This window comes from Otolemur garnettii, unplaced genomic scaffold, assembly GCF_000181295.1.
Source record: "Otolemur garnettii isolate 467f Iridium unplaced genomic scaffold, OtoGar3 scaffold00213, whole genome shotgun sequence".
NCBI lineage: Eukaryota > Metazoa > Chordata > Mammalia > Primates > Galagidae > Otolemur > Otolemur garnettii.
The window spans coordinates 99850-126570 of NW_003852608.1; the positions used below are offsets into that span (position 1 = coordinate 99850).

Below are 26721 nucleotides of genomic sequence, written 5' to 3' on the forward strand. Positions count from 1 at the left end.
CCACCACACGGGCATCAGGAATCCACGTGCCCCTCCACACAGACATTCCCCACCACACGGGCATCAGGAATCCACGTGCCCCTCCACAGACATTCACCCAACCTATCCACTCATTTATCCGTGGACGGATGCAACCATTTATCCACATGTGTACACCTGCCTCACTCGTGCCGGCTCCCATGCGTGCGTCCACCCACCCACGCATCCATGTGTGTCTGTGTATTCGTCCCTGTGTGCATGCGTCCACCCACCCCTCCGTGTGTCCACTTAATACTGTGTTCAGTCCAGTTGACGGCAAAGCTCTCGGACAGATAACACTACGAAAGCACAGATGCCTTAGTTGGGAGTCTGTGGGCTTCTCCTCCTTGGCCTGGGCTCCAGGGCTCCAGCATGCTGTCTTTCTCTTTTTTTATACTCCTAGGGGCAGCTTGCCTCAGTGCCCTCCTCTCTGCCAGGAGGGAGTGGCTAGTGAGGGAGCAGGGACAGGTGGGTTCCAATATGCCTGTTGAGGGAGGCAGCTCAGAGTGGGCCCCTTGTTCTATGTCTGTTTCTTTGGTAATGAAGATTTAATTTGAGCTTCTGAGGGGTAGGGAAAGAAAAGACTCAAAAACTGAGCTACTGTTTAGGAACTGTTTGACATTCCATCCTGTTGTTTTTCAGGATACCCCAGGTCACCTCCTGTAGCCGCCCCAGGTACGCCTTCAGGGTTTTCCATTCTGGTCTCTGCCCTTCCCTGCACCTCGCCCTTCCTCCCTCATGCTGTTAATGGTGGAACTGGGGCCCAGCCCTACTCCCCAACCAGAAGTGTCGAGGTTTGCTCCCCAGCCAGGGCCAGTGTCTCAGGCCCAAGAAAAAGAATTTTCCCTCCTACAGGATTGCAGCTCACTGAGGTTCCCGAGGGGCTTGCTGGGTGGGCCTTTGCCCTGTGTGGTCCTGACGAGCTTCCTGAGGGTCGGGGTTTATTGGCTCATCAGCAAGTGAGCAGCTCCCTCTATTGCTGCCCTACCAGCACCTCCCTGGCCCGCCACGCATGTTGCCACAGTCTCACACACTTCTGGCGAGGGCCTCCCCAGCTTCCCAGATGGCTTAGTTGACTGCTGAGCCCAGCTAGGGAGCCCAGCACGTGGCTGAGGAGTGGGGTGCCCCACCACATCCAAGGGAGGGAAAACTGGCCTGGCACACGGGCCCTGGCGCAGTCCCCGTGCCCGGAGTCTCAGCCCACTTCATCCCCTCTCTGCTGCAGGCATTCCAGGGCCCTCTCTTGTGTCTTTCTCCGCTGGGCTTACCCAGAAGCCTTTCCCCAGCGACAGGGGGGTCGTCCTCTTTAACAAAGTGTTGGTAAACGACGGGGACGTGTACAACCCTAACACAGGTGAGTGAAAGGCACTTGGGTCCCGTCTCCTCCTAACCCCCACATGCAGGTGCCTGGGATCTGGGAGGACGCTGTCTGGACAAGGGGCCCCGAGGGGGCATGTGCTGTGCACCTAGCCCTGTGGGTTTCACACATGTGGTCCCAGCTGTCAGGCTGCAGGCTGGGTGGGTGACATTCCCTAGTTGTGAGGTCAACACACTCTCCTCTGCTCTCACCACTGGAGTCGCTGTTAAGAGGGCTCCGTAGGCCACAGCGCACCACACCTGGCCTCTGACAGCCACTGCGCCTCTCTTGGGCTCTGACAGGGCAAACTGGAGGCTCCCTTGAGGGCCCCATGTATTTATCATGAACGGAACCAGCGGGGCTGGGAGCTGTGTTCTCCCCAGGAAGGCCTCATGCCCTGAACACAATCACTTCACTGTCTGCAGCACTGGCCCCCAGGCCTGGGTTGTCTGGAGTGGGCCTGAGAGGACAGTGAGCATGGGGTTTGCCTCAGGTTCCCAGTGTCCTCCCGGGGTGGGCTTCTCTACCAGGACCAGGGGTGGCCTGGGAGAAAAAACCCCCAGGCAGGCGAGGTGAGATTCCCCTTGGCCTGGGCCTTTCCCAGTCTGAGCCTTCAGCAACCATGGTCCATGGTCCTTACCTATGATCAGGTCCTCCCGAGGGGCCAGTGCATGTTAGGGAGGCTTTGCAGCTCCTAAGCTAGTGGGTGGAGAACGTGACCGTCTTCTGGGCAGGTGTTAGCTGCCATCCTCACCAGGCCACTGTCTAACCCCCTCCCACCCCACAAGTGGTTCTTAAAGACTGGTAAGCACAGAACTCACCCCAGCACTGTACTCCAGTCCAGGTGGACCAAAGCTCAGCCTCTCAGGCGGGTCAGGTGGGAGGAGTGCAGCGACCCCCACAGGCCCCCAGGCCTCCGCTGAATTGTTACAATCTTCAGGGTCAGGCTACCCTCCTCATCCCAATCCAAGCTTGGCTGTGGGATAGTACAGCTACCTGGACAGGTCAGGGGATTTTGTGAGCAGGCTCACTGACCTATGTCACATTCCCAGACCTAGTCTCACCTGCCACATGTGGCCTGGAGCAAGCAAGTCAAGCCCAGAGCGCCAGCCGGCTTTGTCCCAGGGCCAGTTGCCTCAGGAAAGACTCAGCATCTCTCCATTACTTGCTGTTTGATGCTAGGGAAGGGGCTCAGTAGCCTGACCTGTGCATTTGGGGGGTATGACTGATGCCCAGGGCCCTAAAGTCTACCCCCTTTTAGCACCTGGCTAAAAAGGACCCAGTCACACTCCTCCCATCTGACCCACCTGGGGCAGTGGGCAAGGTGAAATGCCTTTCCAGAGCCTGTGGGTGGCAGCTGCTCCTGCCAGCCTCTGCTCTGGGTTGAGTCTTCTGGTTTTGCAAATAGTATAGCACTTACAGACTTGTTTATTCCTCAGTTCCAGCCTCCAGACCCAGAACACACGGCAGTGCTTGCTTCTGGCCATGCATGTCTGCTACCCGTGTACTTGTCCAGCAGGAGAGTGGCCCTTCTAGGGGAAGGGCCTGGCCTCCTGGGGGTACCTGGTCCTGCCAGCAGCCCAGCCTTGAGGCTAAGTTGGCCTTGAGGTGCTTTCATGGCATCTTTGGGTCAGTGGCAAAAAGCACCAGGAGCTAAGGTGGCTGGAGTCAAAGGTGCCTGGAGGGTGGGTACAGGATGCAAACAGCTTGCTTCCCTCCACTGCTGCCTCCTTAGTTTGCCCAGGACTGTAAAGTGCCAGAAAGACACTGGTCCCCCATCTCGGTTACCTTATTGTCCATGGCAGGGGCTGTGCTGGTGTCAGCTGAGCACAGATGTCTTTCTCCTTCCAGGGATCTTCACAGCTCCGTATGACGGGCGCTACCTGATCACGGCCACCCTCACCCCGGAGAGAGACGCCTACGTGGAGGCAGTGCTGTCCGTCTCCAATGCCAGCGTGGCCCAGCTGCACACAGCTGGCTACAGGAGGGAATTCCTGGAATACCACCGCCCCCCTGGGGCCCTGCACACCTGTGGGGGCCCGGGAGCCTTCCACCTTGTTGTGCACTTGAAGGCAGGAGATGCAGTCAATGTGGTGGTGACGGGGGGCAGGCTGGCGCACACTGACTTTGATGAGATGTACTCCACGTTCAGTGGGGTGTTCTTATATCCCTTCCTTTCCCACCCCTAGGGCGGCTGGGGCGAGGTAAGGGGCACGAGTTGTAAAAACTCTGAAGCTTTAATATATTTGCTTTCAGTATGCACTGAAGCACTGGTCGAGTTTTCTGCCCCCATCACCTGCCCCACCACGAAGGCCTTCCTTCGCTGCTGAGGCCAACCACCTCACAGCACCCAGGCAGGCAGTGAGGAATGAGGCATGTGGTATATGTCACTGTAACTGGACAACTGGAAGACTTGGAAAGGCCCTCCTGGGCATGAGCCAGATCCCCCCCTTGCGTCTTGCCAGCCTCCAGATCCACTTGAGGGCTCCTGGGCTCTAGCTGCTCCCCCGGGGGCCAGGCTGGGGGCTGGTGTCCTGCTGATGGAGGAGGAGCTGCTGGGCTAAGAACCCCTGGCTGGTCTTTACTGGACAGCAACACTATGGCCAACCGTTTACACTGCATGCAGGAAAGTTTAAACACTGAAGTCAAGTGGCCCATGCCACCACACAGGGACCCTGAATTTAGTTTGGGCTGTTCCATGTTTGGCCCACCACTGCCTCCGGACTCTCCCCTGCTCACGTGGGCTGCTGATGGGGATGCATTAGACTGTTCACGAAGTTGATTGGCTCCTTAAATGGCATGTACAGTTCAGGGCAAAGACAGGGAGCACCAATAAATATATAAAGCCACTTCAAGTTTTCTGAAGCCTGGTATTTTATGGACTAGAAGCTGTTGCTAAAAAGCCAACTGTAGGAAGGTAACTGGCCTTTTCTGTTTGTGGGCTGTGTAGAAAATAATCTTGAATAAACTAAACCACAAAACTATTAGCCCTCAGCATCCAAGCTGTACACTTGGGTTTTGCTTTTGGCTTCCACAGACAGACCAGATGTGCACGGAGTCAAGCCCCGTGCGATCCTGCAGCTGGACTGCTCCTCCTGGGGTGCTGGAAACGCACATCTCCTTGGCAGCTGCCCAGGCTCATGAAAATGAGTCCTGGTGCTTCACGGCACTCTCTCTGGCAGCCACAGCCTGATGGACTCTTGGTTCCTAAGCAACAAGAGGCCCAACAGAAAACTGGCCACGCACTGAAAACTGAGATCATCTGAAGCAGCAGTGTGTTCTGTTCTAGGGGAAGCCCAGGCACGTTAATTCTCTAGCAGGCACAGAAAGCTCTAGGCACCCTTAGCTCAAGGTAGTCTTTACTAATCAGGTTGGTAAAACCTATCTGGTCAATTAGGTACCACGAGAGAAAAGCCCACACCCCTTGACCCCCAGAAAAAGGTCTGGATGGGAGAAGTAAGAGCTCTGGTTTTCTTGGCCTGCATTTAGCCATTAGAAGATGCTGTTATGCTGTAAAAATTCTTATGCTGTAAAAATGCTTTGAGTTCCAAGAACTGTTTGCAAATGAGACTACAGGGAGGCCACCAAGGAGTTCTCATTTATCTTCCTTGTACAACTAGGGAGAAGTGAACAAGAGCTAAAGGTCTTCCATTTTGCTGTTAGAACAAGGAGGGAGAATGGTGTTCTCAGCCCTTGTTTCTACAGCTGGAGAGCTGGCTAAAGGTAGCTGTTGGGAATGGCCTTGATTGTCTAGAAATGACTCACAGAAGAAACCCCATGCAGCCAAGCTTTTTCAGGAAAACCCAGCTGGCACGGGCACATGCTTTGGCCCTCTTCCCTCACACTCCTTTTTAAGACCTTACTCGGAGCCAAAGGCACAAATGCTCAATAGCTAGAAAAGCAAGGACCAGACAGAAAGCAGGCTTGACTGTTCTTCTACTCTGCAGATGGTTCTCTAGAGCAAGTCAAACTCTGTCCTCCTTTCCCAGCATACTGGCTCACTCTCTGACAAAGGGGAATTTAAGCTCTATGTACCCAAGACAGGCAAAACAGAATGAGCCCAATTAAGCTGGTCTTTGCCTCTCCTCCAAGACACAATTAAGATGAAATGGGGCAAACCACCATAAATTCCATTATAAATTACTTCCGGCTTGGCGCTTTAATCTAGTGTTGCCAAATGACTCATCTCACAGACGACCACTCACAATGTACGTCTTTGCATCCTGAAAGGAAAGGAGCATCTGTGGGTAGAGGCACACTCAGCTCCATGCTCGTAGTTCTGAAACAGGGCTTTGTACACAAGCCCACGTTAAAACATACATGTGTGGTGGCACGTGTAGCTCAGTGGGTAGGGTGCCGGCCACATATGCTGAGGCTGGCGGGTTTGAACCCAGCCTGGGCCAGCTAAAACAACGGTAACTGCACCAAAACCATAGCTGGGTGTTGTGGTGAGCACCTGCAGTCCCAGCTACTTGGGAAGCTGAGGCAAGACAATTGAGTAAGCCTAAGAGTTTGAGGGTGCTGTAAACTGGGATGCCTCAGCACTCTACTGAGGGCAATATAATAAAACTCTTGTAGTGTATGTTCTCCTTACACCGTCCTATAAATGGGAAGGACACGTGTGAACTGCCAAGGGCACAGGGGCGACGGGACCAAGGGGCACTGTGGTGCTGCTGAGCTCGGAGGTGCAGCGCCCACTGTTCCTCTGAAGCATCAGAAGCTGCTTTGGGTAAAAGTGGTGCTGCTGAGCTCGAGTGCCCACTGTTCCTCTGAAGCATCAGAAGCTGCTCTGGGTAAAAATCATTTTTGTTGTAATCCAACTTCGCATAAGTCCTTCCATTTTGTTCCCAAAGCGCACCCCACAGACCGGTGCTTCCCGGTGCACAGCCCTCATCATGTCATGGTGAAGAAGCCTGAAATGCAGACCTCTCCCATACTCACAGGCACATGCTCCCGTGACAACGGCAACACACAGGGTCAGCATAGAGCATGTGGCAGGCCATCTGAGAGGGTACAAGATGCTCATTCACATAATGTACGGGATGTGGTTTTTGATTGCTTTGATTCTGTCCATCTGATGAAAACACCAGGGTTGCTAAGACATATCCACCATGAGGAAGGCTTTAATACAAGGTGGGTTGTCCTGGGCTCTGGACAGGACTCCCAGGGGAACCCTGCAGTGCCCAAGGGTAGGAGGTAAACAGCCTCAGACACCAGCAAGACCACAGAGGAAAATTACATATGTATGAATGAGTCATCTCCTGGCAAAACACACAAAGCAAGAGGTTAGTTCCTGTGGGTGTAGCCTCACTTCAGAGTCAGGTTTTAAAAATAAGCACCCCAAAGAAGTCCCTTCTATGGACAAATTTAAGTGTCAGCAAAGATCAAAATGCTAATTTATGGAAATTATCAACTTTTGGCAAGAGTATAGAGAAGATGGTTTAAATGCCCCCAGAAGGAAACAGGCAAATGCATTCAGTTTATGTTTATTTTTGTAACATTTTGTTTTGAACATCAAACACTGCACCAAAATATGAGCCATTCATCTTAAGACAATTATCTTTACCATAACTAAGAGTACTGTACTGATGTTTACAATTAGTTTCTGATAACTTAAAACTTATTAGTGACATTGCTGTCTAATCATCAAATACTTCTCATCATAGGCTGAACATAATTATTGAATTAAGAGAGAAAGGTTTTCCCTCCATTCTTTACCTTTAAACTGAATGAAAAAAAGTTTTCACCTGGAAAGAACAATTGAAGAAAAATCTCAATTTTTAACCAGTTTTATTAAACCCAGCAACCTCCAAAAACAGAGAAAACACGGCTTCCCAGAATACATAGGATGATAGGATAAAATTCTCTGGAAGAGTCTGTTTTCACCAACCTGCAAACCGAAAGAGCTGACTCCTCTCTAACCGTTGTTTCCATAAAAGCTCTTGCCTGGACACTCATGCAGCCAGACAGTCGAGTGGGCTGTCCAGGGGCAGAGCACCTCCCGCTCACTCAGTCAGCTTTGTTCCTCAGCTGTTCTCCCCATGATTTTTAGCAGCTTTCGTTTTAGGACAGTACACATTTAAGTTGTTTTCTTTTTCCAGTTGAAAACTATGCAGATGTTTTTAAACACAGCAAAACATAGTACTCAAACATGGAGGCTGCCTGCATGCTCCAGCTCCACACGTGCACCTCACACAGCCTGGCAAGGGCCAGAGTTGGCAGGACGAGCTTTCCACACAGACATCAAAGCAAACACTAGAGTCAGACTGCACTGCCAAGAGGGGAAGGGGCCAGTTCACTGAGGGAGCATCTGCCAGGATGATGAAGAGCCACCCTGCCTACCATCTCCCTGTGACACCACTGTCACTGCAGACAGTGAGGGTGATGCTTCAACTCACCATCCTAAGGGTTTGTGTACAAACACACTCGAGGGCATCTCTCTTTCACAGAAAGAACAAATGTCATTTGTACCAAATGGCAATGGATTTTCAGCACAAACTTAATACTTTCATAACATTACAGCAAAAGTAATCATCTACTTTCAGCAAAAAGGACTCCTTTAAACAAGGAAAAAAGACTCACATTAATCAGCCTATGTACCCACTGGATCAATTTGCAGCAACCAAGTCTAGTGCTAGTGGACACGGGACACAGGGGCCAGCCACTCTCAACACAGGGCCAGGACCCATGTCCTAGGCGGGACCCTCTAACAAGGCCACATGTCCAAAGAGAAGAACTTGTCAAGAAAAAGAAACATCCTAGTCAAAAACTCTTTAAAGGACAACTTAAAAAGAACTAAAGATGTATATTAAGATTTTTAGTACCACTCATATGCAAAGAAGTCCTACTAAGCTCAGGTGAAGCACATACAGCTCTCGTTCTTCCTCTACAGAAGGCAGTCAAGAGGACACGGTGACGGCATCTATGAAATGAAGTGGCTACATGGCTGCTCTGCTAGAATTGTAATTCACTAACTGGGTAGAACTTCATATAAACGTAACCTAGGCTCCCTAACCTACTGTACATAAATAAACCAATCAAACAGTCTTATGAACTATTTAAGAAGGGCAAGGTTTGCACCAGAGAAAGCTTGTGTTGTCCCTTCTCTGGGCACATGGGCTCCCAGGTTTTGCCACTGGGAATTGTGCTCAAGGCATTTCAATGTTGCCTATGCACCCAACAGCACTAGGAAAAATGGCTGCAATCAGTCATCAAGGACTTTCAACTCTCCAATCTGGAAAAATAACCTCCCCTATACCCCCTTTATAGGTCAAGACCTAAAACAAGACCACCAGCCCCATTAAGACTGCAGGGGTACATGGAATAGACGTGAAACCTTCCTAACGGCATCAGTCTGTATGTACAGCGCCTCTCTGCTCCGAAAGCCTTGACCTCCTGTGCTCTCACCATAGTGACTATGACCTGGTGCCATTTCTGGTCCCTAAAAAGTCTCCTCTTTTGCAGTTCTCTTGATGTCAATATTGCAGTAGCTGCTAACGCTCTGAAGGGTGGACAGCACACAATCCTCCACTTGGTGCCGTCTTTTTGGACATTTGATATGAGCACCTCCAATCCTGGTGCCATCTGTTTGGACATACGATATGAGCTCATTACAATAAGTAAATAAATGAGCTAATAAATGGAGCCACTGTGCACATTTTTAGTGAGAACACGTGGGCATCCCACACCCTCATGGATCTCACAGGACGGCCTTGACACCATCAACCACAGGAAACCTGGCTGGGGGGACACTGCTGAGGGATGGTGGGCTCCCGAGACTCTCCAAGACCCCTCTTGCACAGCTTCCATGGGGCTTTATTATAGGGTGGTGATTCCAAATGTCAAAGCCTAATGCTTTCATGCAAACTTCACTGTGCTTCCCTGACAAATATGGACCACAGAATTTTAGAGATCCTGTCTCAAAGCAAGACACCCAAAGGCCCATCTAGGCCAGGCGACTGGCAGAAGGAAACAGCACTCTTCCCAGGACCAGCACAACTGTATCTGCGTTTCCAGGGCCTCCTTGAAAATACAGTTTTTGTTTTAAAAACCCAACTTCCCACTACTGATGCTTTAATTGCAGACAACAAATACAGGTCTGCAAAATCTGTTCTTCTGGTTAGATGTAAAAAATAACATAAAGGTCTCTCACTCAGGGGAAGACTCATGAGAAGACTGTCTAGGGCAGTGGTTCTCAACCTTCCTAATGCTACGGCCCTTTAATACAGTTCCTGGGGGTCACGACCCACAGGTTGAGAACCACTGATCTAGGGGGATTTTTCTCCTCCAGAAGCCCACGTCTGTGGGGCTGGGCCCAGTGGCTCTGGTGCAGGGGCCCGGGGGTACTGCCCAAGTTGGTCCACCCAAGCAGCAGTCTTGTCCAGTATAGCAGGAAGTGGGGTGCCCAAAGGAGAAATGTGCACAGTCTTAGCCAACATCACTAACTGGACCTGTGGCAGTTCAGAGGGCTCGACCCTCTGAAGAAAGCCCTGATTACAGAGAGAAACCAGCCCAAATGCCCCATAGAAATTGTAACAGTTTACTTTGTGTAATGTTTTGGTCCACTCTTTTTTAGCTTTTTTTCTTCCTTTTAAATTATGTGATGGAAGGAGCACCCTGCACACAACTCAGAGAAGTATGCGTGCAGCCTGCGAGGGAGGAAGCACAGCCTCCAGCCCTGGGCTGAGCTCTTTCCTGGTCCCTCCCGGCGCTGAGCTGCAGACCTGCAGGGTCGGAGCAGCCGGCTTGGGAAGGCAAAGGACAGCAGTGCCAGCTCCAGGAGCCCCCAGCCCTGCTCGGGAAAGCTGGTGTCTGAGGCTGGCAGAAGGGCTGATCACCTTCCCTTGCTGAGGGACGAGTGACAGAGCCCTACCTGCCCAGTGGAGGTGCCATCTCAGGCCAAGTCATCCAGGTCCACCTCAGGGATTGGGTCTCGCCAGTAGCAGAAGGAGCTGAACTCCGGGCAGGGAAAGGCGGAATTCTGTTCCTTGCTGAGAAGTGGGAACACGTGCTCTACAAGCTCACTCAGCCGGTGGTACCTAGGGGGAGAGATTGGGGAGGGGACACAGACTGTGACTCCAAAACTGATCAGAGGCACAAGTCTGTGGGCAGTGAAGCTGGCAGGTCAAGAGAGCAGCCTCAGTCCTGTCCCAGGGCTGACAGCCTCCTATACGTCTGATAATCAGGACTACTCAGGTCCTGATTTAACAGTTATTTGGGGCAACACCCACACAGGAGGTACAGTTCTGATGCTTTGAGCTGGGCCTGATCTCTGCTAGTATATGTCTGTCCTTAGCTGCACCCTTGCTAGCTGCAGGGCCCTAAGCTAAGAACTGGGAATGCACTTACGATGACTTGTTTCCTTTGGTCCTTTCTTGTATTAATTCACCCTTGGGGTTCACGGTGAATATTCTACAGTCTGGAACTCCAACTTGCGTGTAAGCATAGACATCCTACAGAAGGAAACATCAAGCAGGGGCGTTCCAGTGAGAAGAAATCAGGACATGCTTCCCCTGCTCCTTGTAAGCCAGAGCCCAGCATAAACAGATTCTCCACAGGACACGCTAAAGCCGGGCGCAGTGCGGCTCTCCCACCAAAACTGAGCTTTAGACAAATGTAAACTAGGGAGTGGCACCAAACCCAGAGGACACTCAGAGTGAGAATACTTGGGTAGTACAAAGAAGCCAGGGGTCCTGGAGCAGAAGGGACCGGGAGGCCATGCCCCCACTGATGTCTGATGGCCCAAGCAGGTGGGGTGTGCTAGTGAGGAGCGAGTCGGCAGGCTGGAGGGGAGCTGGAGGGGAGCACGTCGGGCCTGGTAGTGAGGGGCGAGTCCCCAGGCCCTGTTTAGGGCAGATTCATGAATGCAGCTTAGAGCCACTTAGATGAGTCAGAGCTGCTTGAGGAAATGAAACTGAAGTCCCAGAAACAAAGAAAAACCTACAAATTTTGGAGCAGATCTGCACGTATGGGGTCACCTCAACTGCTACAGAAATTTGGAACAGATCAAGTGAAAACCCACCAAGCAGAGCCGCTGTCTCACCCAGCACAGGGAATAGGCTGCACCCTAGAAATGCACGGGCTCTGAGTTTTACCTGTGGTACACCAGGTCCAGAGCCCAGGAGACACTTACATTTGGACGGTTTCCAAAGGCAGCATAGAAGGGCTGCTTGGATGGAGCAAACAGATTCTTAATATCATTCAGACACTCAATTTTGAACTTCTCTGGTTTCTTTTCTATCACTTCCCTAAGGGAAGAAAAAAAATACCAATCTTAGAATGGTAGTACTTCCTGGTATGTGATCCTGAAAAAAATTTTAGTGCTTACAACTATTTTTTTTTTTTTTTAACCTTTGTAACTGGTGTCTTTCTTTCTCTTTTTTTGCCGGTATGATGACTGAGAAGAAAACATGAGTGACAGGGTTTAGGGAAAGAGAATACTTGGCACTTAGCTTATCATCGCCACATCTGACTACATCAGGTGAAGGGTGTGTGTTAGGCGGCTCCCTGAGAGCCAAACAGCTAAGAGGCACAGCAGGGCTAGAGCCTGCATCCATCCACACACATACTCCATTCACCCAGCCCTGCCCTACACCACACAGGCGGCCGAACCTGCCTGCTGGAGAGGTACCTGTGGAAGGCGGAGAACAAGCTGCTGGGGGACAGCATCAGAGGGCCACGGGGCAAGATTGTGCCCTTGTCATTGACCCAGTGGAGGTAGCCACGGGTCATGTCGGCCATGCCGATGGCACGGGCTGAACAGTACAGAAACTTGTAGCCATTCCTGAAAGAAAACACATTCTGTTAGCCCACGTATCTTGGCTAAAGAGGGAAAAAGGCACTTTTTTTCTATAAGGTACAAATAAAGCTCCTCTGATTTACTGTGAATGTCGAATTCTTGAATTTAGCAGGAAGTTAGGATTATTAACGACTTCACTGCTCCACGAGACACTACAGAGCATGTGTGCAACTGGGGGCTGTACTTCCTGCTTATAAGTATGGACATGACCTGCTGGGCGTCCAGTCCATGAGATCCTGCTTACAGACAGGCAAAAAGCCTTGGACTATCTTTAAATTATCTACTGTAACGGAAAGATACAAGCAATCTTATTTATAAAGACAATTTGCAAGGTGCGAACAATTCATAAGAAGCAAAAGTATGCCCAGGCAACTGGCATAGTCATGATTTTCATACTATGACATTTTCAGGGAACACTAAAGACACTAACTTTTCAAATTAATTTAAAAGTAAGGATCCCACGAAGCCCATGCCACTGTTTTCCCTCGAAGGGTGCCCTGAGAGCACTCCATGAGTGACTTGTTTCCCCCATGCAAGTATGTACTATCTACTCAAAAACAAAAATACAATGTTTTAATTTCCTATTTTTTTAGAGACAGGGTCATGCTATGTTGCCCAGGCTTGTCTCCAACTCCTAGGATCAAGTAGTCCCCTCTTACCTGCCTTCTCAGTTACTGGGGCTACAGGTAGCGCTTGAAGACATACAATGTAAAAATACCCAGAAGATAAGCCCAAAATGAAAATCAGCTCTCTTATCAAATTCTAGCTAACAAAAATAATTATGGGGCTGGCTCATACTGGCCATCCTAGCACTTTGGGAGGCTGAAGTGGGAGGATCACCTGAGCCTGAAGTTTGAGGTTACAGTGAGTTATAATGATTCCACTGCACTCTAGCCTGGGTGACAAGGTAAGACACTGTCTCAAAAAAAAACAAAAACAAAAAACAAAAAAATCACAGCTATAATCATAGGTACAGGAGGCAGTGCCTCAAACTCAGCACCCTGAGGACTGCCTGAGATGACACAGGCAGGGTGCCATCACGGGCACCAGGCACACACAGTGCCTGCTCCGTCAGCAGTCACAGGGCTGCCACTCACCCCTGCATGAGGCCACACGAGCAGGAGAAAGAAGAGCAGCAAGAGATGGGTCACAAACACACAACTTACGGGGATAGACGGTTTGCACTATTTTCCACAGTTCTTAAAGTAAAATTATATGTCGCTCACTGGAGCCAAGGTGACGTGGGAGGGATTACTCACTCATTGATAGAATGGTAGAGCTTTGCTATGCCCTGATGAGTCCAGTCTTTACCCAGCTGTGGGAGAATCTGTCCCAAAGCATCGGACCTAAAAAGGTAGAAAAGATAGAAAAAGGCATCAGGAAGCAAACACAGAAAGCACCTTCCCACTAGCCAAGTGTCACCCTGAGCAAGCCAGTCTCAGCAGGGCCGTGCACCTGTGAGGCAGCTCCTGCCACACACCACTGAGCGGCTGACAGTGGGGTCACACCAGAGCCAGACACTCATTTTCAGGGATAATCTGCAGCACACCCTCTTTTTTGCCTCTCTAATATGAACAGCTTCTGTTTTCACATCAGAATTGAGACCAAGTAACTAAATCTTATCACAATTTTTTTTTTTTTTTGAGACAGAGTTTCACTATGTCATCCTCAGTAGAGTGCCATGACATCATAGCTCACAGCAACCTCAAACTCCTGGGCTCAAGCCATTCTCTTGCCTCAGCCTCCTGAGTAGCTGGGACTTCAGAGCCTGCCACAACACCTGGCTATTTTTAGAGACGAAGTCCTGCTCTAGCTCAGGCTGGTCTCGAACTCCTTAGGTCAGGCCATCAGCCTGGTTCGGCCTCCCAGAGTGCTAGGACTACAGGCGTGAGCCACCATGACCAGCCTCAAGAGTTGTTTTTGATGTTAAATCTGTGTGGCTCCAACCATCTCCTCCATCCATGAAATGACCCTGTGTGACTCTGCTCGGGCCACCTCAGGGCAGATGGTTCACGTGAGGGATCCCCACAACCACTGTGTCACAGGGCTGCTGACAAACCACACCAGGGTAGAGCTTACTTGGTTATTGTTCCATCGATATCAGAAATGATGATCTTGTCATTCCAGTTCCACAGGTAAATGGTCCCTGCACAGCGGCAGGTCCCTTGATACTGGGTTGTGATACTAAACACAATATCGTTTGGGCCATCATGAAGCTTCAGTTTTGCCTTTTGAAAAAGGATATGCATAAAGAAAATCAGCCGATAACATACAATTTGGAACAGAGTTTAAAAATTTCCTAGACAGTAACTGGTGTCCGGGATCCCAGCATGAGGGGCAGGGTGGTCTCCTAGGCATGAGCACACGCTGGCCCACGCTGAGCTTGCCACTCATGACAAAGCCCCAGGTGAGGCTTTGTTCTAAGGACTTCTCTGAACCCTCATGAAACATAAAACCCCTCTGCTCGTCTTCCACACCTGAGAATCACCGTCTTGGCCTCAACCTTCTGCTGGTCCCACCAAGACCTTTCCATACTGAAAATGGGCCAGTCAGGGGATGGGAAATGAACAAGAAATGGGGAAAATGTGCCTAAGATGTCATTACTCCACTTCTGTTACTTCAAAGAGACAGAATGTGGCCCAGTGTTGGGTTAGCTGTGTAAGAATCATCAGGCAAACATCTTAAAAAATACAGCTTCCTCCAGTTGTGGTGGCTCATGCCTGTAATCCCAGCACTGTGGGAGGCTGAGGAGGGAGAACTGCTTAAGCTCAGGAGTTTGAGACTTGCCTAAGCCAGAGTGAGACCCCGACTCCAAGCCAGCCAGGTGCAGTGGCAATCCCAGCAGCTTCCAGGGGCTGAGGCAGAGGGAGGGAGGGATACCCACAGCCCAAGTCTGAGGTTGCAATGAGTTATGACGCATTGCTCTCTGTTCAGGGCATAGGGTGGGACTGTCTCAACAACAACAAAAAAGCAAAGAAATAAAAATTAAAAATAAGCAAGGAAACAAAAAATATATATATACAGCTTCCTGAGCTCATTCCCAGAGACTGAGGAAGGGGGTATGGGCTGAATGGAGGAACACTGGGCCCCTCAGGTAGGAGTTGCTCCATTGTGGCTAAATATTGATACGACATCATGTAGCACATACTCAGCTGGGGAAGGCAGTGGACAGGAGAGGAACTGCATCAAACAGTTACTCAAGTCCTACTGGACCCACGTGGATCACACAGAACTCACAATCTGGTCTGAGGAGAGTCGGAGGGACTTCTTATATGAAGTTGTGCTGCCGTGGCTCAGGGGCTCCATGGGGATAGGGTCCACTTTGATTGATTCTTCAAGCTCTTGAGACCCCTCATCACTTGAGGAGTCATCCTCGGCCGGCCTATTGCACATCAACCCAGTTATTCAAGAGGCAACAGGGCATTTCACTATGACAGCTTTACATTCAGGAACAAATGGAAATCCTTTCTACAGAAGAAAAGAGTTATTCTCTCTGCCATTCTCCCATATCCAGAGCTCCTCATGTGCCTGAGGAGCACATATTCAATCATTTGAATATTCAAATGATTAACTGTTAAGGCCACCTGCTCCTTCCTCTCAAAACTGGCAAACAGCTCCTTCCTGGTGGTGAGCTCTTACTTTCTGCCATTCCCCAGGAATGCTATAAGGCCTACTGACTCTTATTGATGTGTATGTTTCAAAATTACAAATTGAAAGAAAGTATAATTGTTCATGATGTAAGAAAACTAGTAAGAAGGATTTTACACACCCCTTCAAAGAGAGTAAGGAGCAAGAAAGTAAATGCCCTAACTTAGACCCCCAATGAAAGTTGCAGGGGAGGGAGCAAAGACGAGAACGGCAGCCACTGGCAGGGAGGCCAGTGTCCGAGGGGCCACTTCTCCTGGAAAATGAAATTCACCCCAACCAACCCTTTAGATAGATTATTTTTCATGTCTTCCTCTGGCACCTGAGAGGAAGCAAGGGGAGCATGGACATGGGGGACAATTCCTCTACACATCCCTTCCCACAGTGCTGCCGTCCCAGGCACTTGATCATGATGGCACAAGGTGTTCAGGAAGCAATGATGAGCGTATTTGCTCCTCTAAGATGATAATGTATTTTAGAAATGCAGTGTCATCTGCTGAGTGGCACAAACATACCACTTACAGTCTTATCTATAAGAGAATGCATTTCTAAGAATTAAACTAAGTGGCCAAGATCAATTTAGAAGCCATGGCTAAGCAGGAGTAGCCCGGGCACGTGAGCTGGGGGGAAGGACAGGGTGCCCACCTGGCACTTGCTGGCTCCTTTGCACTTGACGGGAGGTCACGGATTGGCGGCACCTCAGATTTCCCCTCCTTGGCTTCTGGCAGCTAAAACAGGAAGATGGTAATGGCAATGTTCTGCCTCCGGGTAAGCCCAGATCTGATAGCAGTCTTCTCCAGGGCTGTGTGGTTTGTTCTGAACCCACAACTTAAAATGCTCAAAAACCAGACTTTCTCTCATTTGACTGAAAGAACAGAAACCTAAGGTAGAAGTCATGTGCTGCTATACAGAAAGCAGTACCTACAAAGCTACAAGTCCTAAACTGGTTAAGTCCCTGGCAGAGATTCCTCCTGGTATCTGCAGAATATAACTGACTGATGCTTCCTTCTCTGGGGAATGGCTGAGCCCATGCAGAAGGGACTGGAAACTGATGTGGCTGCCCCAAACTGATGTGGATGTGAACTTGATTCGGGCAGAGCTACCCTTCTAACATTTGAACAACAGGTAAAAACCCCAAACCCTCTTTTTCAGAAGGCCTTGGGCAATGAAGAGCTGGTCTCCTGCTCATTTAGTATGGCTCCCTAGCCATACTATGAATTTCTTCGGTGGGTGTCTTACTAAAACAGATTCTGGTTATTTATACCTGTAGTGGTTTAGGAGGATAATACTTTTTTATATCTGAAAGGCAAAGCAGAGAAGTAAGAAGAACACAGCCTACGATGTCAGACGCAAGGCCTTAGCTCATCCCTCACCAATTACATGACCTCATCAGACTATATATGCCTTCTCTGTGCATACAGCTTTTTCTTACTTGTAGGGCAATTCAAACATCCCTTTACTGACCGATAGTAAAGGCCAAAGACCACACAGACCAGCACAGCACTTGCATGCAGTAACTGCTTAAAACCAATAACAGTACTACTGTAAACAGTACTGTATGTATGGCCCACTTTTTTGTGCTTGACAAAAAGGCTTTATGAATTAATGAAAGATTCACTTCTTTCAGCCCACAGAAACTACTAACCTCTGGGTCTGTTACCTGTTTGGTCATGCTTTCTCTCTTACGCCAAAACCACCAGCGACCAGATTTCTTTGGCATCTTGTCTTTGACCCAGGACTCAACTGTGGCCTGCAAATAACCAACATGAGTTAGCCTGGGCATGGCACCTAATGACAGACTGGGAGTGATGCTCTCCACACCTCCCAAATGCCTCTGTGTCTTTGTATCCATGACAGACAGACACTGTCCTGCTTTCACAGCAGCACGGCTTTTGTGGCAGTTCTGTGGCACAAGGCAAGGTGGCTGGGCTGTGTACAACCCACGCCAGGTGAGCAGCTCTCATTGCTCAACTTTTGGGAAATGTGGTCCTCAGGATTCATGAGGACCAAATGAGGCTGATGACATCTTCTTGTGGACACATTAAAAACAAACCTTGAGGTTCTACATAGGAGGTGTCTCAGTCACAGTCTGACCGCCCCACACTATTACTACCTATCAAGTTTCTGTTGATCATATTACCCTCTTTCTTGATGCTTCTTCCCACCTAGAGGAAAAAGGTTTTTTCCTCATTTATGTCATACTTAAATTAGTAAAAATCTCTCAACTTTAATACATCATCAAAAACTGGTATAAAATATCTAATAAAAATGACAGAAGGAAGTGGCAGCCCAGCGGATTTCCTAGCATTTGGGCATGAGGTATTTTTAGTCAGCATGTATGAATCTTTGATTTTTTTCTATTAAATATTAAATTCGAGTAAGACTTTGAATGGTATCTAGTTCAACAATATGCACATCCAGATTTTCTAAGTACTGTAGCTGCTGACACTTTTAAGAAAGCAATAAACAAATGGTAGATCTTCTCACCTTGGGCAGACTCTTCTGAAACACCTGTAAGCTGAGGATCATGGGAGCAGCCAATGCCCAGTTATAGTAACTGCAAGAAACAAAGGTTGTAAAAACCATCAGACAGTTCAAGTGAGCAAGACACAGGGAAAAAGAAAGCGGGGGGAAAGGAGAGAAGAGAGTAGTAGAAATAACGTACAATTCCTCATTCTCTTCAATAAAAAGATATCAGCTAAATTTTTTGTCACATGAATAATCCTTACCTCAAGTCCAACTTCTCCAAACAGAGGAGTAAAATCTATCAAATAGATTATTTTTAAATAGGCATTGAAATGTTACGAGAGTCAAAGCTGAACTTTAAGTTCAAAGTCACCGCTCACTAGTTCATTTATATGAGATGACAAATTTTATAACAAGAAAAACTGTTAATAGTTAAAAGTTTTACAAGTTTGCGCTTGTAAAAAAAACAATTATAAAAGCAAAGAGTAATTTACCGATTATATATCCGTATTACAAGGTTAGGATTGTCTATGAGTCCAGGGTTTTCTGCAAATTCATGATAAGTAATGATATGTTCCATGAATTTTTCTGCAATGTTAAATAATAATAATCAATTTGGTTACACATTACATAAATTCCCATATGAGGTTACTACAATAATCTCTGCAGAAATTATAGGCTAAAAGAAACTCTCAAAGAACTGACTTTTAAAACCCCATCAAAAGCAAACGTCATACCCTTTTTTCCCCACAAGAAGGAATACTTCTTTTCTATTCTCCCCCTCTTCCACACTGCTCTGCCAATTAAAATAAACAAACAAGAAAAAGAGACATCCAGAGGCTTTTAGAGAGTAGATTACAAATGTGACCAGAGAGGGAAGGAAAGAGAGACACACACACTGTAACTGATGAACGTTGTAAGTCTCATTCACATCAGATGGAGGAACTTTACAGGCAGCCACTGCATAACTGGGGAATATTCACAGGGGTCTTACAGTTTTAAGGGCCTGCTACTTAGGAAAAAAATGGAACATTTTACAACTGCTTGGAGAATAAAAATGTAAACCCAGAATTTGGCCAGGGTCTGTCAAGAAATAAATCCTAAACTCTTGCTGAGCAAATGTGAATTTACATGAATTTTGATTCCCAATCCTAAACTTGTACCCTAGGAAATGCAGGCTAACAGAAATTTCTCACTTAGATTGTTCCTCCAGCTAATAAGAGTAAATAATAACACTTTTTATTTAACACTTAACATTAAGTATTATTATTTACTCTTACTTGCCATTTCTGCCTCTTGCAATAGCAAATTCTACCAGTCTAAGATAGAAATATTTAAAACAAAACTGTAAATTTTATATTTTATATAAATTCTAAATTTTTCAACACCTCTCATATAACTTTTAACAGGATTAAAATATGAGGATTACTAAGAGAATATGATCTATTAACTTTTGGAGGAACCATAACTTACTCTTAACTTCTTGTAAATATAAAGCAAAACAATGAAGAGGAGAGACTAAGGAGGGATAGAAAGCATCTGTGAGACCCTAGTAAAGGAATAACTTCAGGACATATACTCTGAAGGCTCTGGCCACCCAGGAGGCCACATCAGGCCTTAGTTCCTCTGAGGACGAAAGAAGACAGGAGATGATGCTACTCGGGCAGAGAAAACCCTTCCTTAGAGGGAATCAGAGGCCACCAGCCAAACTGAGAAAACACTCAAGTTTAGTTTCAAGAGAAGGATAAAAACCAAAAAGCTGAAGAATTTAGCACACATGGGTGCTCAACCCCCCTGGAGATGGACTGACTACCTCTAAGGACCTTCCTTACTCGTGGGCACGCTTTCTATACTGAGTCTGAGAAAGTACTAGAATCCTTCTACTTTTTGCCAGAACCCCATTTCCTCTGTGGACAATCAATTCTCTCTAACTTAAGGCTCCTACATTCATGTCTAAGGCACAGTGCTTTCCAGGAGGGTAGCTGGACCCTAGTCCCACAAATATTTCAGTTAACTTCCCAGATGGGAAAACCAACCCCATGTGACTGGCTCCTGGCCACTTAGCAAACAGGGCAGCCTGAGAACCTCGACCTCTTCACTTGAAATCAGAGCCCTTTAGGAACACTCCCTCACCAAAGCCATACCATAAAAGGTTCTTCAAAATAAAGGTCCGAGGGTCTGACATTACAGAACAATACCTGTTACTTGAACAAGAGCACCAAACAACGTAAGCACCCAAACAGCTAGCGGCAGGTTTTAATCTGGAGATGACCAGGCTGCTCCCTGAAGGGAAGGCAGGGCATGACCACCCAGCGCACCTTTAGAAATTTCTCCATTCTCACTGAGGCCCCCGCACAGGGAGAGGGTGACATCTGGCAAGTCCATGGCAGAATCCGAGAGGCACTCAGTGCCACTATCAGCAGCTGCACTTCCCACAGACTGTGGCGACTGGGAGCCAGAGAGTGTGTCAGACTCGGGCCACTGCCTGGAGCCAGGATCTGATTCACTATGGGCAGTGGATGGGAGAGAAAAAGATTGATTACAACTTCTCATACGCCTTGCTTATTGCGCAGCTCTAGGGAGCTCAAACTAAACAACACACCCCTACAGAAAGGGGCAGATGGACAACAAGACATAGCTTTTCTTAGGGTTTAGGCAACCTAACACAGTGCTACTGAGGAGTTAACTGTGAATACAGTAAATATGTTACAGAATCACTACATTCACCATAATGTCAACATTTCAACTGAGGCCTTTCTGACTTTAATTAAAGGAGGAAAAGAGTTATAAGCATTTATTTGTATTTCCACAATGAAAATGACAGGGTAATTAAGAAAATACGATGGTTGAAAAACCTTTTGATCCTAACTTCCTAAAAAAGGCTGTGGTACTCATGTACATCCTATAGAAAGTTACTGTAGTCCATATATTATTTTAAAAAACGGGCATTTTAAAGTTCATCTATGGCTCCAGAACAAAGGAAACAGAAATTAAAGCATGAAAAAATTCCCAGGAGCAGAAAAAGAAATGTACTGAGAAATAAACTCGAAGTAAACTTTTTATAGGAGTTCTTATTAATAAATGCCAGTACCAAAGATGAAGTTACTCAATATTTTCATTTCCTAGATTAACAAGGCACAAAAACCAGGTTTCAAGTGATTAAGAGAAACGTCTTGGCCAGCATGGTGGCTCATGCCTATAATCCTAAATTCTGGAAGACTGATGGGAGAATCCTTTGAGTTCAGGAGTTTGAGACAAGCCTAAACCAAAAAAACTAGCCAGGCATTGTGGCGGGCACATGTAGTCCCAGGTACTCGGGAGGCTGAGGCAAGAGAATCTCTTGAGTTCAAGAATTTGAAGTTGCTGTGAGCTATGATGTCACTGCACTCCACTGTGGGTAACAAAGATGAGACTCTGTCGCAATTAAAAAAAATAAATAAGGCTCAACGCCTGTGGCTCAAGTAGCTAAGGCGCCAGCCACATACACCTAAGGTGGCGGGTTTGAATCCAGCCTGGCCCGCCAAACAACAATGATGGCTACAACCAAAAAAAAATAGTCAGGCGTTGTGGCGGGCGCCTGTAATCCCAGCTACTTGGGAGGCGGAGGCAGGAGACTCGCTTCAGCCCAGGAGTTGAGCTGTGATGCCACAACATTCTACTCAGGGCGACAGTTTGAGGCTCTGTCTCAAATAAATAAATAAATAAATAACAATAGAAAAATTAGCCAGGTGTGGTGGCTGGTGCCTATAGTCCCAGCTAGTGGAGAGGCTTAGGCAGGAGGATCACTAGAACTCAGAAGTTTGAGGTTGCTGTGAGCTATGATGCCACAGTACTCTAGCTCAGGGAACATAGTGAAGCTCTGTCTTTAAAAAAAAAAAAAAAGAGAGAAACCTCTTGTAATAGAGAATAAATTTGAGAGAAAAAAACCAAGGAGGTAGTATTTTGAACATTTGACTTTAGAAAACAATAAGTAAGGAGATCTTGTGAAGTTTTAGATCTTTTGAATAAAAATCTCAACTCTGAACAGGAGGTGGCAGCAGAGCACGGGCACACCATAAGTAGAAGGCAGTCTCAGAAGTTACTGTGTTGGGCATTTCAATCAACCAAAGATTTAGGCTTTTTGAATTTTTTTCTCTCCATAGCAATGTACACTCACCGCAAAATTGAGAATAATTAGATGGACAGAATGTTCTCACTGGAAATGTAAAGTAGCAAAACCTTTTGTTAAGCTGGGAGGGCAGGCCCAGGATAACCCTTGGCAAAACCTACGTGTTCATTCACAACACCTGTGTCTCTTAAATGGGTATGGCCGCAAGGCCTCCCCTGGAAGTCAGGTGTGGCCACTTGACTATGTGACTGAGCTGCTGATGGAGACATGAAGGCTGTGCGCCTCTTTCCCAGGGAGCCCTCTCCTCTGTCATGCTCCCTTCTTTCCCTGCCTGTTGCTTGTAAACCTTGAATTCTTGCCTGGGGAAGGACCGTGTGGCCTCCACTCACCCAAACACCAACAGTGACTGTTACCACATGAACAAGAACAAACTTCTACTGTGGTAAGCCAAGGAGACCTTCAGTTTTATTAGTTACAGCAGTTAAGGTTATCCCAAAGAAAAATAACAAATCTACTCAGATCTAATGCCATCTGACTCAACATGCTGCCAAATCAAAGTTTATCTATAATTACAAATACTGGATATTTAGTATTAAAGATAACAAATGTGACAAAACAAATGCTGATAAGCATTAAAAGAGTCTCACTATTTTTAAGTATTTATGGAATGTCTCAAGAAATAATTTATGAGGCAAGAAGCTTACTCAGTGGATGGACAGGACCCTATATAGTTAACTTATAGTAGAGTAATAACATAAAGGTCCTATCACATTACTCTCCCAATTTTTTTTTTCTTTTGTGAGACAGTGTCTCATTTCACCTTCTCACCCTTGGTAGAGTGCTATGGTGTCAGAGCTCACAGCAACCTCAACCTCTCCTGCTCAAGCAATTCTCTTGCCTCAGCCACCTAAGTAGCTGGGACTACAGGAACTTGCATTGCAACAAGGCTATTTTCAGAGATGAGATCTTGCTCCAGCTCAGGCTGGTCTAGAACCTGTGAACTCAGGCAACACATTCGCCTTGGCCTCCCAGCAGAGTGCTAGGATTACAGGTGCGAAGCACCAGTCCCAGGCCTACTCTCCCTATTTTTAAAAAAGAAGTTTCAGCTTCCTTACCTTAAAAAAAATCCAACTATTACTTCAAATGAAGTAGTTATTATGAGACAAATTTAGGGTACAAAGCTAAGTAAGAGTTTTAAGAAGCTCCCCCAAATACTTATATTTTAAATATCTTTATGTCAGTCCTATTCCAAATAAAAAGTGAAGCATGTTTTTCAACAACTCGTTTCAATTATACCTGCCTATGACTCAGTAGATACTGTGAAGAAAAAGTTCTGCTGCTTTTTGTAACCAGACTATTATAATGAATTCCCCTAAGAATGGAAATGAACTTGGGAAGACAGTCCGAGTGTTACCATATTTAAGTTAGTCAAAGGGAAATTGGTAAGGGCCAGAGAGGGAGGCTGTGTGAAACTGGGGAAGCTACAGGGAATGTGGGGCACACAGGTCAGGCTGGAGTTTAGAAAAGGCTCCAGAGCTTACTCTCCAAAGGAGTGAAAGCATTAGAAAAAAAATAAATAAATAAATAAATAAATAAAGCAAGCTAAGAAACTTCCCAAGCATGTTGAGTTTGCATTAATGACTAAAAAGAGCTTATCTGAATTCCTATGTCCTTATGTAAGTGTAATTAGTGTCTCTTTCCTCATTGTATTGAAAATGTCTTCAAAAATAGGTAATTATTAATTTCAAGTCCTAACAGTTGAAACCACACAGTATTTCTGAATTTTCCAAAACCTGAAGCCATCAAGGTGGCTAAGGGACACTGAGTTGCTCCTTTTCCCCAGATGAAATGTTTTGCTCTACAGGTAACTAGAATTATTTCAGAGTTGTCCACCCTGTGGTACACAGGAGCATACTACCTTTTAGGGAAATAGAGAGCTGCAACTTCAGGTTCTAGAGCCTTTAGATCATCAAGGTAAATATCATCAGGTCCCTGGTGCTGGCTTCTCTTGTGGATACCTGTTTTTACATATCAAAAAAAAAAAAAAATCAGAGGTAAGAAATTATTCTTCAATTCTGTTAACTCTACAAAACCCACGAAGGTTTGCAAATAATACAGACCATGATTTGAACAGGGTTTTATTTTTAAAGGTGTCAATTACCTCTTTGGTTGTGTTGGTTAACCATCTATGCTAGTGGAAGAGAGGTTCAGCACTCAATAAACATGTCCACGACTCATTCCTTCATTTACTGTTACATAAACAACCCTAGCCCCTTAATAACTCAGATTTAATGGTAGAAGTGTTTTCTTTTTCTTTTTCTTTTTTTTTTAAATATTTATAGGTAGGAATAAGCACGACCAAACTGAAGGCCATCACCAGAAGTGAGAAGGAAAGGTTGTCAGGGAATAGGATGGATATTCTGTGGTGCCCAAGTACCAAACCGCATATTATCTTCTAATTAAAAAAAGGAAAAAAATCCTTTCCTTATTTGCCTGTTGAATAGATGTGGTAGACAACACATTAAACAATGACCACATGTAGCAGTACTAAGCAGGTCATGAGATACAATAGAAGTACTTAGAATATGCCTTAAATCTAATTAAGCTTCTAGACTTGAACTAACCACTGTAGTGGCCCCCAGCCATGTGTGGCTACTGAGCAACTTAGAATTGCTGCTAGTCTAAAGACAGACATGAAAAATGCATTTAAAAATGTGTAAAACACACCACTTACTCTAAAAATGGAAAAGAGCTCATTAGCAACTTTTATGTTGATTACATATTAAACTTACACTATTTATCATCTCTGTGGCTACTGGCTCAGCAGTGACTCATGCCTGTAATTCTAGCATTTAGGGAGGCTGAGGCAGGAGAGTTGCTTGAGATGAGAAGTTTGAGCCCAGCCTGGGCAACAAAGACCCTGCCACTACCTTAAAAATAAAGTGACTACAAAAAGACACAAATTTATATATTTTTTATATATATGGCTCATATTCCATTTCTACCGAATAATACTGTTATAGAACTAATTTTCAGTTAAGAAAATATATAGACATCACTATGAAAAAACAACCAGACACATTCAGAACATGAGGAAGTCAACAAGTGGCTGGGTTCTTTCAAAGGTCACTGTGCAGACAGGGGACCAGGGTGAGTAGGGGTATACAGGAGAGTGGACATAGGGGGGGAGAGTTGATAGGGTGCTGTTTAGAAAGAAGATTAAAGAAACAAAAACCAAATGCAACATGTGAACCTAGATGGGATTTTGGTTTGGGGAAATAGCAAGCTAAAAAATTCTTGGTATATTTGGGGAGATGTAAATGTGGAATTTATTTATTTAATTTATTGTGACAGAGTCTCACTTTGTCACCCCTGATAGAGTGTTGTAGCATAATAACTCACAGCAACCTCAAACTCTTGGGCTTAAGAGATTCTCTTGTCTCATTCTCCTGAGTAGTTGGGACTACAAGGTGCCCACCACAATGCCTGCCTATTTTTTAAGAGATGGGGTCTCTCTCTTGCTTAGATTGATTGGTCTCAAACTCCTGAGCTTAAGCGACCCACCTGCCTCAGCCTCTCAGAGTGTGAGGATGACTGGCATGAGCCACCATGCCTGGCCTTTTTTTTTTTTTTTAAAGACAAGATTCTTACTCTGTTCCCTGGGCTAGAGTGCCGTGGTGTCAGCTTAACTCACGGAAATGTCAAACTCCTCTGTTTAAGTGATCCTCCTGCCTCAGCCTCCCGGGTAGCAGAAAATATTCTTAGAATGGTTGTCTTAGAGTATCTAAGAGTAAAATGTTATGCCTATCATTTATTTTCAAGTGTTTTACAACAGTAAAAAACTGTATGTGTGAGAGTGAAGAGAATCAAAAAATACGTATAAAACTTTTCATCTAAAAGAGGAAATAAGAATGAGGTCAAAATAGTGGTGGTGACCACTAAGCGTTCCTGTCTCTAGTCAGCTACTACACTATGTGCTAAGCCAAAAATAGATGTCATTAGTGCTTAGGCTAAAAGAAAGTATTCATCCTGGAAGAACTACATTTTCTACCTTAACATTTCTTAGAGCAGAACAAGTGGTTATGGGCCTTTGGTGAAAGAGCAGGTGCTGAGTTAGGCCACCATCAGCTGGATGGTCAGATTTGGCCTCAAACACCCTTGACAGTCACATTCTTTTATTTTAGATAAATCATCTGAGTGACCTTGAAGGTCCATATGTATGGTGGACATTTATTAAGTCAGTCCGTGACTGTCTAACCTTTGGGGTTAATGAAGTAGATCACTGGCTATGTATAAAGATGGGTGATTTTTGTAAAGTTTCACACTTCC

General features: G+C 46.3%; 2 protein-coding genes across 2 annotated transcripts in view; one reads left to right on the forward strand and one right to left on the reverse strand.

Annotated features, from left to right (window-relative positions):
* The window catches only part of EMILIN2 (elastin microfibril interfacer 2), a 61870-nt gene extending 57640 nt beyond the window's left edge, over positions 1-4230 (forward strand). The window contains exons 6-8 of the mRNA XM_003801611.3: positions 661-693; positions 1244-1372; positions 3227-4230. Coding sequence (XP_003801659.1) covers positions 661-693; positions 1244-1372; positions 3227-3564 — 500 coding nt within the window. The 3' untranslated portion in view covers positions 3565-4230. The remainder of the gene's footprint in view (positions 1-660; positions 694-1243; positions 1373-3226) is intronic.
* A 2615-nt stretch (positions 4231-6845) lies between these two features.
* Positions 6846-26721, reverse strand: part of LPIN2 (lipin 2) — a 60575-nt gene continuing 40699 nt past the window's right edge. The window contains exons 8-20 of the mRNA XM_003801612.3: positions 24311-24410; positions 20603-20790; positions 18779-18872; positions 18306-18375; positions 17479-17568; positions 16464-16546; positions 15411-15555; positions 14253-14401; positions 13433-13519; positions 12006-12158; positions 11508-11622; positions 10724-10827; positions 6846-10413 (exon numbers count right to left, since the gene is read on the reverse strand). Coding sequence (XP_003801660.2) covers positions 10269-10413; positions 10724-10827; positions 11508-11622; positions 12006-12158; positions 13433-13519; positions 14253-14401; positions 15411-15555; positions 16464-16546; positions 17479-17568; positions 18306-18375; positions 18779-18872; positions 20603-20790; positions 24311-24410 — 1523 coding nt within the window. The 3' untranslated portion in view covers positions 6846-10268. The remainder of the gene's footprint in view (positions 10414-10723; positions 10828-11507; positions 11623-12005; positions 12159-13432; positions 13520-14252; positions 14402-15410; positions 15556-16463; positions 16547-17478; positions 17569-18305; positions 18376-18778; positions 18873-20602; positions 20791-24310; positions 24411-26721) is intronic.